Below are 18,883 nucleotides of genomic sequence, written 5' to 3'. Positions count from 1 at the left end.
CGCTGTCCCTCAGCTCTTCAGCTCAAGGCTAGCACTCTACCACTTGAGCCACAGCGCCACTTCTGGCTTTTTTCTTTTTGCTTATGTGGTTCTGAGGAATCGAGCCCAGAGCCTCATGCATGCAAGGCAAGCGCTCTACCACTGAGCCACCTTCCCAGCCCTATTTATATCTTTATATATAATCTTTAAGTAGTTTTAGATTTTTTTTTGGGCCTATTGTGGGGCCTGAACTCTGGGCCTGGGTGCTGTCCCTCAGCTCTTCAGCTCAAGGCTAGTGCTCTCCCACTTTGAGCCACAGCGCCACTGACAGCTTTTTATGTTTATGTGGTGCTGAGGAATTGAACCCAGGGCCTCATGCATGCAAGGCAAGCACTCTACCACTGAGCCACTTTCCCAGCCCCAGTTTTAGATTTTTGTATTTAAACATTTTAGGTAATATTTGTATTATTAGTGAAGAATTTCTGTATGCTTATTAAACAGGGATATACTTCTAATTAATTGCAAATGATCAAAGATTTGATAACTTATAGCTCCAGGATTAAATTGTAGTTTTTTAAATTTATTTTTATTTATTTATTTTTGGGTCCGGTCGTGGGGCCTGAATTCTCGGCCTGGGCACTGTCCCTCAGCTCTTCAGCTCAAGGCTAGTGCTCTACCACTTGAGCCACAGAGCCACTCCCGGCTTTATTCTTTTTGCTTATGTGGTGCTGAGGAATCAAACCCAGGGCCTCATGCATGCAAGGCAAGTGCTCTACCACTGAGCCACCTTCCCAGCCCCTCAATTGTATTTTTTTGAGAGCTGATAAATGGTAGTTTTTTTTTTTTGCCAGTCTTTGAGCTTGAACTCAGGATCTGGACACTGTCCTTGAGCTTCTTTAGTTCAAGGCTAGCACTTTATCATTTGAGCCACAGTGCTACTTCAGGTTTTTTTTTTTTCTCTGTGTATGCGGTACTGAAGAATCGAACCAAGGGCTTCATTCATGCTAGGCAAGCACTCTACTACTAAGCCCCATTCCCAGACCAAACATAGAAGTTTTAGCTAATACATTCAGTCACATACATTTTCAAGGACAAGAGAACACATAATCAGTATCCAGAAGTTTTGGTTCATTATTCCACTAGGAATTTTTTGAAGGGAAGTTTTTGAAGGAAAACCACCGTCTTCTGCTGGGATTTGGATTTTTTAATCCAAGCTTTTGCTTGGGTTCCTGCTTAGAGATCTGTATGTTCCATTTCCAGAGATGCATTTCTGGAGGCTAGAAGTTTGGATCAAGTTGTTAGCAGGCTCTTAGGGCTATGGAGGGAGGATCTGCTCCAGGCTTCTTGGCTGGTACATGGCCATTTTCTTCATTTTTTTTTTTTTTCTTTTATGGACATTGGGCTTGAACTCAGTCTGGGTGAGCTGTCCCTGAGCCTTTTCTCTCAAGGCTAATACTTTACCACTTTGAAGCACAGAACCACTTCCGGTTTTTCTGGTGGTTAATTGGAGATAAGAGTCTCCAGGACTTTCCTGCTCAGGCTGGCTTTGAGCTGGGATCCTCAGATCTCAGCCTCCTGAGTAGCTAGGATTATAGGTGTGAGCCACCAACACCTGGCATTATTAGCTTATTTGACCATTAAAACAAGTCTTTGAGGGGCTGGGAAGGTGGCTTAGTGGTAGAGTGCTTGTCTTGCATGCCTGAGGCCCTGGGTTCGATTCCTATCAACTTCCATGATTAATTTGCTTTATCTTTTATTCTTTTACCAGCTGAATCCTTCAAAGAATTTGCTGAATTGCTCAATGAAGTTGAAAACGAGAGGATGATGATGGTAGGTCACTCAGCCTGTTGCTGAGATCAGAGCTGGTATTGGGGATTCTTTTCTGTCTTCACTGACCTTGATTTTCTATTGTGTCAGTCCTGACTCATGGCTTCCTCATGTTCACTAATAGATCTGTTATTTTACTCAAGCTCTCACTTTGCCTATTTGGCATTTGGTAGAGGAGATAGATGGGCAAAGCTCATCGTTACTCCTTTCAGCTACAAAAGATTTCAGAGGAGCTTAAATTGGATGCTTGAATATGTTCATAAAACTTGTGGTTTTTAGTATTTCGAATAAATTTATCTATTTGGTAATGTTTCTCTGCTGTCAGAAATACTAATATGGGCTTTGTTTGTACCTGACAAATGATTGTTTTATTAAAGTCTATTTTTCCTTACATTTATTGGTTTGTGTGTGTGCACACATGCACACATGTGTGTGTGTGTGTGTGTATGTGTGTGCATGCTGGTACTAGGGCTTGAATTCAGAGTCTGGGTACTTTCCCTAAAGGTTTTTGGTTCAAGACTGGATATCTATCACTTGAGGCATACCTCACTTCTTGTTTTTACTGGTAAATTGGAAATAAGAGACTTTTGAGTTTGCTTGCCTGGGTTGGATTTGAAATCTCTTCTCATGCCTCAGCCTTTCCTGAGTAGCTAGAATTATGGCACAAATCACTGGCTTGGAGCATGTCTTTTTTTAAACTAATTGACCAAAGCCTATTTTTGAGCACTTTAAATTTTACCGAAAGAATGAGTGAAAAGTACAGTGAGTGCTCTGACAAACATCTTGTAAGTATAGTATGTTTTATTATAATTGATAAGTGTAGCCAATATTGGCACAATATGATGAACTAAATTCCATTGTAAAATATGTTAGGGTTCATTTTTTGTGAGTTTGACAAATGTGTAATGACATGGATAAACCATTATACTACCATTGTACACAACAGTTTCATGATCCTAAATATTCCCTGTGTTCTTCCTCTAGCAACAAAACTTTAAAAGCCACTGGTCTTTCCTTTTCTCCAGAATGACATATGATAAGAATACTGCAATATGTACCTTTAGCATTGCATTATGCATTTAAAGTTCTTTTACATCTTTTTGTGGCTATGTAGCTCTTTTCTTTCTGTTTTTATCATTAAATGATATTTCATTGTATGATATGATTTATCCATTTACCTTCTGAAGGATATCTTGGTTGATAGTCAATTCCAGTCAGTATGGAAAAAAGCTGTTTTGGGGCTGGGAAGGTGGCTCAGTGGTAGAGCGCTTGCCTTGCATGCATGAGGCCCTGGGTTCGATTCCTTAGCACCACATAAGCAAAAAGAAAAAAGCTGGAAGTGGCTCAAGTGGTAGAGTGCTAGCCTTGAGTGGAAGAGCTCAGGGACAGCGCCCAAGCCCAGAGTTCAGGCCCCATGACCAAACCCCCCAAAAAAGCTGTTTTCTGTCAGTTGTGGGACTTGAACTCAGGACCTGGGCACTGTCCCTGAGCCTCTTTGTGCTCAAGGCTAACACTCTACTACTTGAGCCACAATGCCACTTCTGGTTTTTGAGTGCTTAATTGGAGATAAGTGTCTTGTGGGGACTTTTCTGCCTGAGATGGCTTCAAACAGCAATACTCAGATTTCAGCTTCCTGAGTAGCTAGGAACACAGGTGTGAGCCACCAGCACCTGGTTGCTGTAAACTTTACTGTTTAGAATTTTGTATGTATGTAAGCTCTTCACTCATTTGATTAGGTATTAAAGAATGTAAACTTCTGGATCATATGGTAAGTGTGAGTAAGAAACTGCCAGAGCGTTCCAAAGTGGTAGAACCACTTTATAGTTCTACCAGTGGCAAATGGGAGTTCCATGTTATTTGTCAGTGGTCTCAATTTTGGTCATTCTAAAAAGTATACAAAGAGTAGTTCATTGTTATTTTAATTTGTGATTTCTTAGTGTCATGTGATGGGGAGCAATGTTTCATATGCTTATTTTCCATCTGCATATCTTTTCTGAGGCAATGTCTGTCTAGGCTTGCTTCTTCCAGTTTTTATTTTGGTTATTTACTATTGTCAAGTTTTAGGATTTCTTTGTGTGTTTTAGATGCCAGTCCTTATTGGATATAAGTTTTCTTCTAGGAGAAATCTATGGTGTGTCTTATCATTTTCCTAACAATATCTTTTTTTTTTTCTAACAATATCTTTTGTAGAGCACAAACTTTTTTTTTTTTGGCCAGTCCTGGGGCTTGAACTCAGGGGCTGGGCACAGTCCCTGAGCTTCTTTTGCTCAAGGCTAGCACTCTACCACTTAAGCCACAGCACCACTTCTGGCTTTTTCTGTTTCTGTGATACTGAGGAATCGAACCCAGAGCTTCCTGCATGCTAGGCAAGCACCCTACTAGTAAGCTACATTCCCAGCCCCATAAACTTTTAATTTTAGTAAAGTCCAATGTATGAATTTTTTCTTTGATCAGTCATAGTTTTGATGTTTTATCAACAAGTCATCACCAAAGCTAAAGCCATCTCGATTTTCTTCTGTGTTCATTGTAAAGGGCCCCAGAGCTTTCCACTTCCTAAGCAAGCACTCTACAATTGTGCTGCATTTCTAAGTCTCTAATAATCTTCCAGGACTTTTGTACAATTAACTCTGTGATCCTTTCTGATTAATTTATGAAGAGTTTAAGATTAGTGTCTAGATTCTTTTTTTCCATTTAATTGCCATTTGTTCCAGCACTATTTGTAAGACCTGGCTTTTTTGTTCTTTATCTAATTAAACTAAAGGTCAACTGACTGTACTTGTGTGGATCCATATCTGGGCTTTGCATTCTGTTCTATGGTAGTATTTGCCTATTATTTCCCCAGTGCCACATTGCTGTCTTACTATAACTTTTTAGAGTCTTGAAGTTAGAGATAAACTTTACAATCATTTAATAGCCACAAAAGAAGTTGCCAGCATTTTGGTTGTGACTGCTCTGGACCTATAGATCTGGTAGAGAAGGACTGCCATCTTGACAGTGGAAACTTTGTATCTTGGAACACAGATTAGCTCTCTGTTGATTTGTATCTTAGTTGGTTTATTTAATCAGGTTTTATAATTTCTTCATATAGGTCTTTCATACATGTTTGTAGACTTATACCCAAGAATTTTGTGTTTTTGTGCATGGAGTCTAATTATTTTATTAGTTTCAAATATTTTTTAGGGGGTGGGAATATGGCTTAGTGTGGTAGAGTGCTCACCTAGCATGCATGAAGCCCTGGGTTTGATTCCTCAGTACCATATACACAGAAAAAGCTGGAAGTGGCACTGTGGCTCACATGGTAGAGTGTTAGCCTTGAACACAGAGAGTCTCAGGGACAGAGTCCAGGCCCTGAGTTCAACCACCAGGATTGGCACACACAAAAAAATGGTGTGTATGTGTGTGTGTGTGTGTGTGTGTGTGTGTGTGTGTGTGTACTAGGCCTGAATTCTCAGACTCATTCGGAAATTGATCTTGGCCCCACCTTTGGGATTTAAACATGGAAATACCTTCATTAATCATTGTTCATATTTATTAGGAAATGGTGTAAGGGACATTCTGAGTAGCCTTTTAAAAAATTAGCACCTCAGTTTTTTTTAATGGTTTGCATGCATCTCAGTTTTTTAAACTCATTGATTCCAATAACAAGAGGGTTTTCTTGCTCTCTCTCCTTCCCTCCCTTCCTCTCCCTGTTTCTCTCTCAACTGTTTGAACTAAGGGCTTCATACATGCTGGGTAAGTGCTGTATTACTGAACCATGTCTCCAGCCCAGAGAGTTCTTTCATCCACAATCTCCCTTCCTTTCAACAGTGTAGTGCTGGCATCTCAGAATACTACTCTTCCTTTCCCTTGGTTTGTGGAGAAGTAGAATTGAAGATAAGCCTGTAAGGCACTACTTACTGGTTGTTTTCAGATTAATCACTATTTTTCTAGACCCTCCTATATTTTTTTTATAAAGTGAAGAAAACAATCCCTACTTGTTATAGTTAACATGAAATACTCCAAATGATATAATACATATAGATGTATTTTATAAATTATATTATATATGTTGTTTTTAGTTATCTTCGATTTCTCATGAAAATCTGCTTATGGAAATATTACTTAAGACTTTCATACTTTAAGAAATTTGCTTTTAGCTGGGTACCAGTAGCTTATATCTGTAAATTCTAGCTGCTCAGGAAGATGAGAGCTGAAGATCACAGTTCCAAGCTAATCCAGGCAGAAAAGTTTGTGAGAGTCTTAATTGCAATTAAACAGCAAAATTCTGGAAGTGCTGCTGTGGGGGCCACATTGTTGGTGCCTCTTTGCAGAAAATAGACTTTATAGAGAGTACAAATAGTATAATTCTTTTTTTTTTTTTTTTTTTGGTTCCGGTAGTGGGGTCCGAACTCTGGGCCTGGGCGCTGTCCCTCAGCTCTTCAGCTCAAGGCTAGCACTCTACCACTTGAGCTACAGCGCCACTTCCAGCTTTTTCTGCTTATGTGGTGCTGAGGAATGCATGCAAGGCAAGCATTCTACCACTGAGCCACCTTCCCACCCCCAATATAATTCTTTAATAAGACGAAGTCAAAGCCCAACAAAATAAGAACCAGGACATGGGTACTTGCAAGAGGTGAGGGTGGGGCAAAAGGGAGAACTGTAGGGGAATGAAAGGAGAAGTGAGGAGAAGGCAGGCAAGACTTCATTCTATATACCACAGAATTGAGAAATATAAAGGCAGGACTAGGTCGAAGAGGGTTGAAGATGTTGAAGTGATGACACAGATCAAGATACATTGTACACATAAATTTCTTTTTTTAAATGGCGAAAAACTCAATACATAACCTAAAATTAAGATAAGAAAGGGAAGGAGTGGATTGGGAAGGGTGAGTGAGAATGTTGAAGGAGATGAATGTCAACAACTCCTTGGTACAACTACTTAAAGATAATAAAATATTCCAAAAAAGTTACAAAATCTCCATAAGAAAAATCCGGAAGTGAAGCTGGGGCTCAAGTGGTAGAGTGCTAGAACTTGAGCAAAAAAACCACTAAGGGACAATAATTACCCAGGCCATGAATTTAAATCCCAGGACTGGAACAAACAAAAAAGAAATTTGCTTCTAAAGCCACTGAGAGACCAACATGAATGGTTTCTAAGAAGCCTCAAAGATTGGGCCCAGCAGCTAATCGACATTATTCCTGATTGTTCTTTTTGCCCAAAGTCCTTATGGACTGGTGTTCATGTTTCCAGAGTTATTCCCCCTCCCCTCTGTACATTGTTTCTTGATCTCTTTCATTTACCCTTTAACAAAATTCTAAAACATTGAAGTAGGACTCATCTTTTGAGATTTTATTCTTTCCCTTCTTGCTGGCTTGTTATAGCTACATGACTGACTCATGTACTTCAGTTTCTCATTATGTTGGGCCCTTTTGTTTCCCAGGACTCTTCAATCATATATTCTGTGTGCTCCCCATTTTCCACTTAATTCCAGGAGTTCTGTGAAGGTTAATGTGAGCCTTTGATACCATGCCAAGAGTCTATTGCTTGATTGGACCCTTCCATTTTTCTGGGAGGGTGGGGGTGGCAAAATGACTATCATCTACCCTCATCTGAATAATCTGGGAGATGTGTATCAGCTTTGTATCCCTCGTAAAGTAAAAGTTTAACATAAGATTTGAAGTAACAGCATGAAGGTCAGAGCTCCAGAAGGTATTAATAATGTGTGATTATTCATCTCCATAAATGAATAGAACTTATGGCAGGAGGTATGATGGGAGGCAATGTGGAGGATCCCATATATGATGCACTTACAAGTACTCTGGAAAGGATTGTAGTTCCTCATAGGTCGTCTGTATGCATCTGGATTGCAGACTTCGTGCATAAATAGGAAATTTATCTACCTCCTTTTCTTCTTCTATGGGGGGCTCTGCTGGTATTGTGCCTCTTCTGTCTTTGAAGAGTGCCAAAAATAAACTAAGGAAGCCCTTAGGTCCTCACTCTCAAAGAACATATCTGCAGTGCTCTTTCTCTCTTTCTTAACTCAGGGTCTGGGTATTGTCCCTTAACTTTTTTTTTTCTCCTCAAGGCTGGTGCTCTACCACTTGAGTTCCACTTCTGGCTTTTTGCCAGTTAATTGGAGTTTGCTCTAAGAGTTACACGAACTTTCGTGCCTGGGCTGGTTTTGAATCCCTATTCTCAGATCTCAGCCTTCTGATTAGCTAGGATTATTGTATGAGCCACCCATACCCAGTTTAACAACCTGTTGTTCTAAAACTAAAACTGTTCAGTTAGGTCTGATTAGTTTGTTGGTCAGGAATTCAGGCATTTTTTCTGTCTGAATTCTACCTCCACAGAGGTTCTTCTTATAGGATGAATTAATGAATCTTCCTACCTCTGGGTAATGAATGTACTCAGGGATGTTCGGATGTTAAAGGTCACATGGGGAGGTAGGTTATAATGTATTTAGAGCCAGTAGGATCTCGAAACAGATTTCCCATCCCTTAGATGAGTAGTAGTGATGATAATCACAAAGGGTAGGTGTGGAGGCCTTTGTAGGCAAATGGTCTGGTTCCCCACCTTCCCCTGCTTTTTTGCATTAGTGTTGTAGATTGAACTCAAGGCCTTAGCTTTTTCACTCAAGGCACTTGAGCCCCATATCTACTTCTGGCTTTTTGATGGTTAACTGGAAAGAAGATTCTCATGAATTTGTCTGCCAAGGCCAGCTTTGAACCTCGATCCTCACATCTCATCCTTTTGAGTAGCTAGGATTACAGATATGAGTCACTGGCATCCTGCAAGGTATGTTTATATGAGTTAACAAGGGTAAGGATGGATTATGTGATTTCTTGTGTTTAGACTTGTATTAAATGGAGTTTAGAAAGTGAGCTATAGAAATGATCGCCAACAGGAGACATACAGGGAAAAGGCTCTTAAGGAAAAACTTGAGTATTTTTATATTTTCTGCAAGTTTGGCAGTCTTGGAGGGCAATATTAAGAGCTTCAATAGATCAGAATATCCAGCTTCATATGAAAGTTCTTATCACTTGTTAGAGATTTGTTCAGTAAGCTGAACACTGAACCTAGACAAAACAGGATGCCCAAGTTACTTGTAGTTCATGTATACAGGAAGACCCAGCTTTCCATGCTTTTTTTGGTGGTAGATTGAAAATTGCTTTTTAGTTTGGAAAATTGTAGACTGGTCAATAATGACTTTCCGTGACACACATTCTCTCTCTCTCTCGTTGGTCATGGGGGCTTGAACTCTGGGCCTGGGTGCTGTCCTTGAGCTCTTCAGCTGGGCTAGCACTCTACCATTTGAGCCACAGTGCCACTTCTGGTTTTCTGGTGGTTTTATTGGAGATAAAGAGTTTTAGGTACTTTCCTGCCTGGACTGGCTTTGAACCACCGTCCTCAGATCTCAGCCTCCTGAGTAGCTAAGATTACAGGCGTGAGCCACCAGCACCTGGCCTTCCGTATTCTCATTCTCTCTTTATTTTTCTTTCTCTATTTCTCTCTCTACTTCTTTCTCTCTGTGATCAAACCCATGGCCTTGCATGCGCAAAACACATACTACCTGTCATCTTTCTCCTCAGCTCCACTCTTCTATTTTTGGCATGGAGAAATATTACTGATAACGTTTGTCTTATCCAACAAGTAAAAGTTAACCCTGCATTTCCCTTTTCTTACAATAGATGACTATGAATGCAAGTGCTAAAAGCTAGCCCTTTAGTTGCTTTCTCTGAGGTTTTCCATTATGGTGGGGCTGATTCACCCAGAGGAAATACACCTTACTTATTGCCTCAGACAGATGTGGTCACCAAGACACTTGGATGAAGCAAAAGCTTGATATAATCTTCACCTGTCCATAGATCAAGGGCTTCATTTTGGATTCGATGATTTTATGTGTCCAGGACCTATTAATACTTATATTTGTAGTACGTGCGTAGGCCATTCCTATCAGCTTCCAAACATATATAGTTAGGTAAGATGAAAAGATAGCCTAATGTTCTCTAATATCATAGCACAGGGCTTCTACTTCTGAAGGAAATATTCTGGTTCAATAACACATTGGATCAGGAACTAGAGTAGTTTGTTATAGGATCTACCCTAATGCAAACTCATTTGAGTCCCATGAAATCATTTGTACTTAGTATATTGGCTTTTCTAGGTATTTACCCATTCTCTTTCTGTCCCCACCCCACTTCTTCTTGGACATGACTCCAGATATTTATTATTTAAAAACTCCACAGTGTTGAAGGAAACAGTAACAACCCTTGTCAACCAGAACACCAGTTAGCATTCTGGTTGTTTTGACAATTAGAATTGAACCCAGGGTCTTGCTAATGTTAATCACATTCCTAATCACTGAGGTACACTCATATCTCCAGTCAGTATTTTGCAGGATGATGTATTAAAAGAAAATGACCTAGTAATAAGCAAATTTGTACCAGAATCTTATTAACCTAAAGTTATTTTGAGTGTTTTTGTTTCTTTTTCTATAGGTACAAAATGCCAGTGATTTGCTGATCAAACCCCTGGAAAATTTCCGGAAAGAACAAATAGGTTTTACAAAGGTATGTTTTCTTTATTAGTTAAAATGGAGCCAATAGGTTTTATGTTCTTTGTTATTATTGAGGAAATTAAATTTTCTATGAGGAGATGTTATAATTAACTATGATTATCATTTATCCAGAACATAAAAGAAAATAGCATAGAACTATTTTGTAGGTTAACTTTTTTTGGTGTCAGACCTGGGGCTTGAATTCAGGGTTTAGGTGCTATCCCTGACCTTTTCTGCTCCAGTCTAGCACTCTACTACTTGAGCCACATCTCTACTCAGGAGGCTGAGATCTGAGAACTGCAGTTTGATGCCAGCCTGGACAGGAAAGCCTGGGAGATTCAATTTAACCACCAATTTGGAAGTAACGCTTTTTCTGCTCAAGGCTGGTGTTCTACATGGGAGCCACAGACTCATTTCCAGATTTTTGGTGGTTAAATGAGGATAGGAATCTCACAGACTTTCTTGTCTAGGCTGGCTTTGAGCCTCAATCCTCAGTTCTCAGTTGCCTGAGTAACTAGGATTACAGGTGTGAGTCAGTTATGCCAAACATGGATTTATTTTCTCTGTCTCTGTTTCTGTGTCTCTCTCTTTGGTGCCAGTACTGGGGTATGAACTCAGGGCCTGAGAACTGTCCCTGAGTTTTTTTGCTCAAAGATGTCACTCTGTGGGGCTGGGAAGGTGGCTCAGTGGTAGAGCGCTTGGCTTGCATGCGTGAGGCCCTGGGTTCGATTCCCCAGCACCACATAAGCAAAAAGAAAAAAAGCCAGAAGTGGCGCTGTGGCTCAGGTGGTAGAGCACTAGCCTTGAGCTGAAGAGCTGAGGGACAGCATCCAGGCCCAGGGTTCAGGCTCCACAACCGGACCCCCCCCCCAAAAAAAAAAAAAGTCACTCTGCTACTTGGGCCACAGCTCCACTTCTACCTTTTTTCTGGTTAATTAGATGTGAGAGTCTCACAGATATTCCTGCCCTGGCTGGCTTTGAAATTCGATCCTCAGATCTAAGTAGCTATAATTACAGGAATGAACTACCATAAATTTATATTTCCTTCAACCTTGGCTTCATAATTTTATTTTTTTGTTGGTAGTGGGGCTTGAACAGTGCTTCTCGCTCTCACTTTTCTTTTATACCCAAGGCTGATGTTTTGCCACTTGAGCCATAGTTCTGTTTCCTCTCTTAAACTTCAAAACAACCTTGAGGAAAAGAGATTTCCTACTAACATGGAAAGTATGATGGTTGAATGAGATGTGATAGCTAAGGTCTCACAGCCAGGGTGTGGCAGAGCTTTTGAAACTTACTCCTCTATAGTCCTCTGCTCTACCAACTGAGCTATGGAAGGACTCACACTGAAATTTATTCCTAATTGTTAAGCTAGGGCTCATTTCACTTATGGAGTACCGAGTCTCACCATGGTCTCAGTAATCTTTTTTATTTTCTAATTTTTAATTTTTATTTTATTGTAAAGGTGATGTACAGAGAGATTACAGTTACATAAGTAAGGTAGTGGGTACATTTCTTTTTGAACAGTGTTACCCTCTGCCTCATTTTCTCCCATCCACCCATACTCCTTCCCCCCAACTTGTAAAGTTCATTTCCAACATAGTGTCTTGTGAGTATCACTGTTGCACTGGTTTCAGTGATCTTACACTTATAATAAGAACAGAAATCAAATAATGCCTAATCAGATATTTCCTTAGTTTAAGAATCTAAAGGTAGTTAAATAACTGTGTCTGTTGAATACTAAAAGTGAGTTTTTTAGAATTCAGTGTGTTGTGAATATAAGACCTACCTTGGATTTTGAAAACAGTATGAACAATGTAAAATATAATCTTCATAGTTTACACGGATTACATGTTGAATTGTTAATATTTTGGATATACAGTTAGCTCTGGATATTCATGAGATCTGCATCCAAGAATTTAACCAACTATGGAGAGAAAACATTCAGGAAGAGTTATGTCTGAGGGCTGGTTGTATGGTATAAGTAGTAATTTGCCTAATAAGCATAAGATCCTGAGTTCAAATCCCAATACTGGCTAAATAAATTCTAAAGGCAAAAAGAAGTATGTCTGTACTCAATGTACAGATATTCTTCTTGTTTCTGTTTTCTGACCAGGGAAGTGTAACAATTACGAACATAACATTTGCATTGTATTCATTATTATAGGAATTCTAGAGAATATTTAAAGTATGTAACAAGATATACATAGGTTATATGCAAATACTATGTAATTTGAAGGTCTTGAGCATCTGTGCACTTTAGTGTATGAAGTGGATCCTGGGGGAAAAAAATCCTCCATGCAAACACCAAGCCATAGTGATATTGGGTTCAATATGCTATTGAATTAATTTTACATTTGGACAGGAAGCATGGATCAAGTGGTGTAGACCACCACCCATGACCATGTTCCAGCCTAATGGTCAGGCATAGTTTTGTGGGCTTATGCAGACTCCATTTGCAGGCTAGTGAGCTGTGTTGTCAATGTGAATGAATGTTTGGGTCCTAGTGGACAGGTCTGACTCACCACTAATCTTAAAGACTGCTTTGTAATGGAGTAATTTCCCAAAGATAACAGTTCTCTCTATATGAGCCATTTTGTGATGCTGTGGGCATTGACTTCTGTTCTACCAGGACTCCTAGGTGGTTTTCAGGTGGATGGCTTCCCAAGCATGGCATCACGGCACACATGATCTCAGAGGTCTCATCTCCACCAGCCGCTTCTTGTTCACGAGAAATTGGGTGAAGCCCCTAAACCCTACTCCAGCCAGGGCCCTTTTCCTTGGATTTATAAATGGATTTGTGGGTTACTTCTTTTCTCTCCCCACCCCTCCCCTTCCCTCCCCTCCTCTCCTTTCCTCTCCTCTTTTTCTTCCCCCCTCCTCCTCTCTTCTTGTCTCCTCTCCTGTTTCCATTTTTGTTTATTGCATTACATTTCTTTTCATTTTGTTGCAGGGGTGTGTGTGTGTGTGTGTGTGTGTGTGTGTGTGTGTGTGTGCGCGCGCGCGCGCGTGCATGCATGTGCATGCATGGGAGCTGATATGGGGACTTGAAATCATGGCTTTGTTGCTTTCACTTAGCTTTGTCACTCAAGGCTAATGCTCTACCACTTGAGTCACAGCTCCATGATTTTGTTGGTTGTGGGGCTTGAACTCTGGGTCTGAACGCTGTCACTGAGTTGTTCAGTTCAAGGACATTGCTCTATCACTTGAGTCACAGAGCCACTTCCAGTTTTCTGGTAGTTAGTTGGAGATGAGTCTCACAGGAACTTTCCTGCCTGAGCTGGATTTGAACTGCAATCCTCAGATCTCAGCCTCCTGAGTAGCAGGATTACAGGTGTGAGCCACCGGCACCTGGTACACAGCTCCACTTTTAACTGGTTAATTGGAGATAAGTTTCACAGACTTTCCTGCCTGGGCTGGCTTGGAACCATGATCCTCAGAGCTCAGCCACCTGAGTAGCTAGGGTTACAGGCCTAACCCATTGGTGTCTGGACAGGCATTTGTTTTAAAATAGTATTTGGGTTGGGCACTGGTGGCTTGTGCCTGTTAATCCTAGCTACTTAGGAAGCTGAGATTTTTTTTGCCACTCCTGGGGCTTGAATTTAGGGCCTGGGCACTGTCTCTGAGCTTCTTTTCTTTTCTTTTTTTTGGGTCTGGTCATGGGGCCTGAACTCTGGGCCTGGATGCTGTTCCTCAGCTTTTCAGCTCAAGGCTAGTGCTGTACCACTTGAGCCACAGCACCACTTCCGGCCTTTTCTGATTATGTGGTGCTGAGGAATTGAACCCACGGCATCATGCATGCAAGGCTAGCACTTTACCACTAAGCCACATTCCCAGCCCCCAGGCAGCTGAGATTTGAGGATCCTGATTCGAAGCCAGCCTGGGCTGGAAAGTCTTGTAAAACTCATCTCCAATTAACCATCTCAAAGCCAGAGTGTAGTAGTAGCTATTGGTAGGTAAATGCTAGCTCAAGGACAGTGCCTAGGCCCTGAGTTAAAGCCCCAGAGCTGGCACATAGCAAAACAAAAAGAATTTAGAGTTTTTTTTTGGTGGGGGGGTCGTGGGCCTGAACTCTGGGCCTGGGCGCTGTCCCTCAACTCTTCAGCTCAAGGCTAGTGCTCTACCACTTAAGCCACAGTACCAATTCCGGCTTTTTTCTTTTTGCTTATGTGGTGCTGAGGAATCGAACCCAGGGCCTCATGCATGCAAGGCAAGCGCTCTACCACTGTGCCACCTTCCCAGCCAAAAAAAAGAATTTAGAAACCACTTTCTTGTTCTGAAATCCAAGACATCTTCTTTTTTAATTAAGTAGGATATGTTTTTCAACCATTGTGTGAGAAATTGGATATTCATGCTATAAAGTTGGAATAAAAATCATTAGTACTTCAAATCCTTTTTGATTTTGTGTGTGTGTGTGTGTGTGTGTGTGTGTGTGTGTGTGTGTGTGTGTCCTGTTGCCAGAAGTTGAACTCTCTCATGCTTTTTCAGCTTTTTTAACTCATGACATGTTCTACCACTTGAGCCATGACTCCAGCCCAACATTTTGCTAGTTATTTTGGAGATGGAGTCTTGTAAACTCTCTGTTTGGCTGGCTTTGAGCATTAGTCATTTAGATCTCAGTCTTCTAAGTAGCTAGGATAATAGGTGTGTTTCCATCTAGTGTACTTTGACTAAATTATCCCCTTCTATGGATAGATTTTTCTTACCCTTCCTATTCCTTTTGAACTATTTTAGGGGGCTTCATTACTCTTTTCATATATGCCTGTAAAGTGTTTGATAATAATTGTCTCACAGTACCTCTCCTTTTACCTTCCCCTTCCTACTAGTTTTCTTCGTAAACACTCTTTGTTTTACAGTCAGGACCTATATTTTATTCTGATTTTGATGTGTGACTGACAGCTTCATCAGACTAATCCATTTCACAACCCTTAAATTTTGAAAACAAGTGGTTTAGATTTTTCATTTTAAAAATTGAAATTATGTAACACATTTATTTTAAAATATAATAGTGGATAGAATGTAGCTCAATGTTAAAGTACTTGCCTAGCTCTGGGTTCAATCACTAGTATTGAAAAAGATAAAACAAAATAGGCAAATAAGTAAAAAAATAAATTAAACCTTGGAGTACTATTTTAAGAGTGATTTATATTGATTAAACTTTAGAGATTTCTTTCTTCATGCTACAAATATAGATCATTGATTTCTCCTTTCCCTCTTCTAATTTTTGATAATTACAACACTATTTTGCCTCTTATTTTTTTAAATTAGTACTGGAGTTTGAAGTCAGGTCCTCATGTGTGCTAGGTAGATGCTTTACCACTTGAACCACTCCTCTGGCCCTTTTTTGCTCTAGTTGTTTTTCCGATAGAGTCTTGAATTTTTTTTCCAGGTCTGGCCTTGGACCATAATCTTTCTGATCTCTACTTCCCAAATAACTGGGATTATAGGTATGAGCTACCGTGCCAAACCCAAGAGGTAAAATAAAAGTAAAACAGAAATTAGTTACTTCTGTTGCTTTAAATAATATACTTAAACCCTATTTCTTACTTCAGCACCTTTTATTACAATGCTGGGGCTATAATCCAGAACCTCTCACATGCTTGGCAAGAGCTCTACCACTGAGCTCCTCTTCTAGCCCACTCCATCAGCTTTTGACTGTTTTTTGCAATGTCAAAATATTAGCCCCTGTGTCTTCTTTTTCTTCTTTAGTCCCCCCCCCCCCGCCCACCTACTTTTAACCTTTCACCTTTCACCAGCTACATCTGTACTTTTCACTGATAGTGATTAGTAACTTGACTACTCTAGTCTAAAATCTTTTTGGTTATTATCATTAAATTCATTTTACTGTGGCAGATAAAGCCAGGATTTGAATACACATTTTTTGAGCTATAACTTCTGAACATTGACATATTAGATTTAATTTGTGGTGGGCAGAGATATCAAGGGAGACTTCTTTTTACTTTTTCTTCTTAATTTCTTTGTGTTTTTTTTTTTTTTTTTGGTGCCAGTGCTGGGGCCTAAAGTCAGGGCTTGAGCACAGTTCCTGAGCTTTTTTTACTCAAAGCTTACACTCTGCTATTTGAGCCACAGCTCTGCTTCTGGCTTTTTGTGGTTAATTGGAGATAAGAGTTTCATGGACTTTCCTGCCTGGGCTGTCCTCAAACTCTAATCCTTAGATCTCAGCCTCCTGTCATCCTAGTTTCTTGTCTACTGGACTTGAAGTTTCCTGTCCACCTACTCTAGACTTGTGCTTGGTTAAAACTCCTATTCCTCTTACCTATCAATAGTTCCATCCCATACAAAGTTTGTGACTTTCTACCCTCCCCATGAGTATTTTAGCTGCCACTTGATTAACAGAACCCTTCTCAGCATGATCTCCCTTCTCACCACCATGCAACTTCCCTACCCCCTGACCCAAGATACAGGAGGACAAACAGGGCTTAGTCCAGTTCTGTTCATAATGGGTCTTTCATCCTACAGTGTAGAATACTGGACTGTCCATTAGTGATGGCAGAATAAAGACTCAGTCATCTCCTCTAGACACATGACAGGGAGAGTATTTGTACCCTTTGATTCATATTTTTTGAGTCTTGTCAAAGTTGCCCACAGTATGATGTTTTTAGTTCTTTTTCAAGGATGCCCTTGCCAGAAAGGAACAACCAGTGAATTGCGCCTTTGTGTGGTTTCTGGTGGGACCAGGGCCAAGTTGTCTGACTAAGACATCTGAGCTTGCATTTAACCCACTTCTTGGAGGGTTGGAGCTGGTGTGGAAGCTATGATATACTGTTCTCACCCAACAGATGGCAGGGAAGAGGCCACTGACAGCAGGGGCTTGTCAGTTTTGCTGTTTCATCTCCATGCACAGAGAAAATGACATGGCTGAAAAAATACAGAAGGTGGAACAAGGCACAAACCTGAGTAGGAGGGTTGATGAAGGCAAAGGTGTTAGAGTTGGTCTGCATTCCAAAGGCCAGAGAGTACCCTAGAGATGGGGTGGGAGCAACAGATTTATCCATTACCACTTTGCAAGAAATTGACCTTAAGTTTCATAATTTCCTGTGTGTTTAAGTGTCAGTGATATGTCAGTGCATAAGAAGGGACAATGAGGTAGTCAATGTTAGAGCTAAGCTATGTGACAATAATTCAGAAAGGCACACTTGAAAAGTTTCTAGTATGACCTGAGGTACTAAATTTTTAGATTTATGTACTTTTAATGGATTGTAAGTTCAAACAACCGCCTCCAGCTAATGGCTGCTTATAGTGTGACCTGACGTACTGAATTTTCTGATTTGTGTAATTTTAATGGATCATAAGTTCAAGCAATATTTGAATCATTTTGTTGGTAGATAAGAGTAGGACACCTAACATTTATTTGATCAGTGAGGAAACCAGAGTTCAAATAAGACAAAAAAATTACCCAGGATCTATACAGGCTACAAAATGACATTGCCAGGATTTAAACCCACATCTCTCCAATTCCAAAGCTCATTTAATTTACCCTGACTGGTGTACTATCCTTTGGTTTCTATTACTTTCTTCCAGCTACACAGCAGAAAATCTTACAATGAAATGGCCTAAACTTGCTCATTCCAAATTATCTTAAAATTATATTTCTATTTTTTCCACGTTCTTGATTGCTACTTTTCTTGAAAAAACAAAAACAACAACAACAAAGAAAACCCAGTATGTTGAGATGGCTAGAAAATTGTCTCTTTAGAGCAGTTGGACATTGAAGAGGAATACTGAGTGGCCAGGATGGGACTGAATGAGTCAGTTAAGCTTTTTATTAACTTCCAGCACAAATAATCCTTAATATTGGAATGCATTATACATTAGGGTCACCAGAGAAACAGAACTGACAGGATGTTTGTAGAAAGCACCTCTGATGTATAATGGTTCAAATGAATAATTCTTCAACTTTATGATGGTGTGAAAGTGACAGGCATTTTTTTTTATTATTAAGTGAATTAAGCCAGGTCCAAAGAAACATAGGTCCCATGGTTTCTCTTATTTGCAATTACTAGTATATGTCTGAGACAAGCAGAAACGGTCAGATAAGTTGATGTTAGGTGAAATGAACCTGAAGATAAGGATTCAAATGTTTTTTTTTTCTTTCTTGTGATTGTTTCTAACATGTTTATAAGATTATTTCTTTCTTGCTTTGTATGTCCCTCCCCCATGGTATAACCCCTGTTTTCACTGTATTTGATGTTGGTATAATTTGTGGAGGGAAAGGGAAAAAACAAGTTGCTTAAATAGGGATACAGGTAGACCCATTGCAACAATGAGATGTACAAGTCGTTATGTAGAAAAACGAACTTTTCAACATTGGAGGGGGGGGCAGAGATGGGAAGGGATGGGAAGGGGAAACAAAGGAGGAGGCAACAATGCTTGATAAGAAATGTACTCATTATCTTGCCCATGTAATTGTAACCCCTTTGTAGAGTATTTTCACAATAAAAAACAATTAAAAAAAGGACTAATACATATTTAAAAAAAAAGAGTTTCACAGATTTTCCTACCTGGGCCAGCTTTGAACT

The 18,883-nt window shown here is 40.0% G+C and overlaps 1 protein-coding gene across 1 annotated transcript in view; it reads left to right on the top strand.

The window, feature by feature from the left end:
* The window catches only part of Ophn1 (oligophrenin 1), a 303,705-nt gene that overhangs the window by 92,447 nt on the left and 192,375 nt on the right, over nucleotides 1-18,883 (top strand). Inside the window, exons 4-5 of the mRNA XM_013031646.1 lie at nucleotides 1,748-1,809; nucleotides 10,288-10,359. Of these exons, the coding sequence (XP_012887100.1) occupies nucleotides 1,748-1,809; nucleotides 10,288-10,359 (134 nt within the window). The remainder of the gene's footprint in view (nucleotides 1-1,747; nucleotides 1,810-10,287; nucleotides 10,360-18,883) is intronic.

The sequence above is a fragment of the Dipodomys ordii genome, unplaced genomic scaffold (assembly GCF_000151885.1).
Source record: "Dipodomys ordii isolate 6190 unplaced genomic scaffold, Dord_2.0 Scaffold142, whole genome shotgun sequence".
Taxonomy (NCBI): domain Eukaryota; kingdom Metazoa; phylum Chordata; class Mammalia; order Rodentia; family Heteromyidae; genus Dipodomys; species Dipodomys ordii.
Note: the sequence above shows the minus strand (reverse complement) of the source record. Positions and strands in the feature narration are given on the sequence as shown.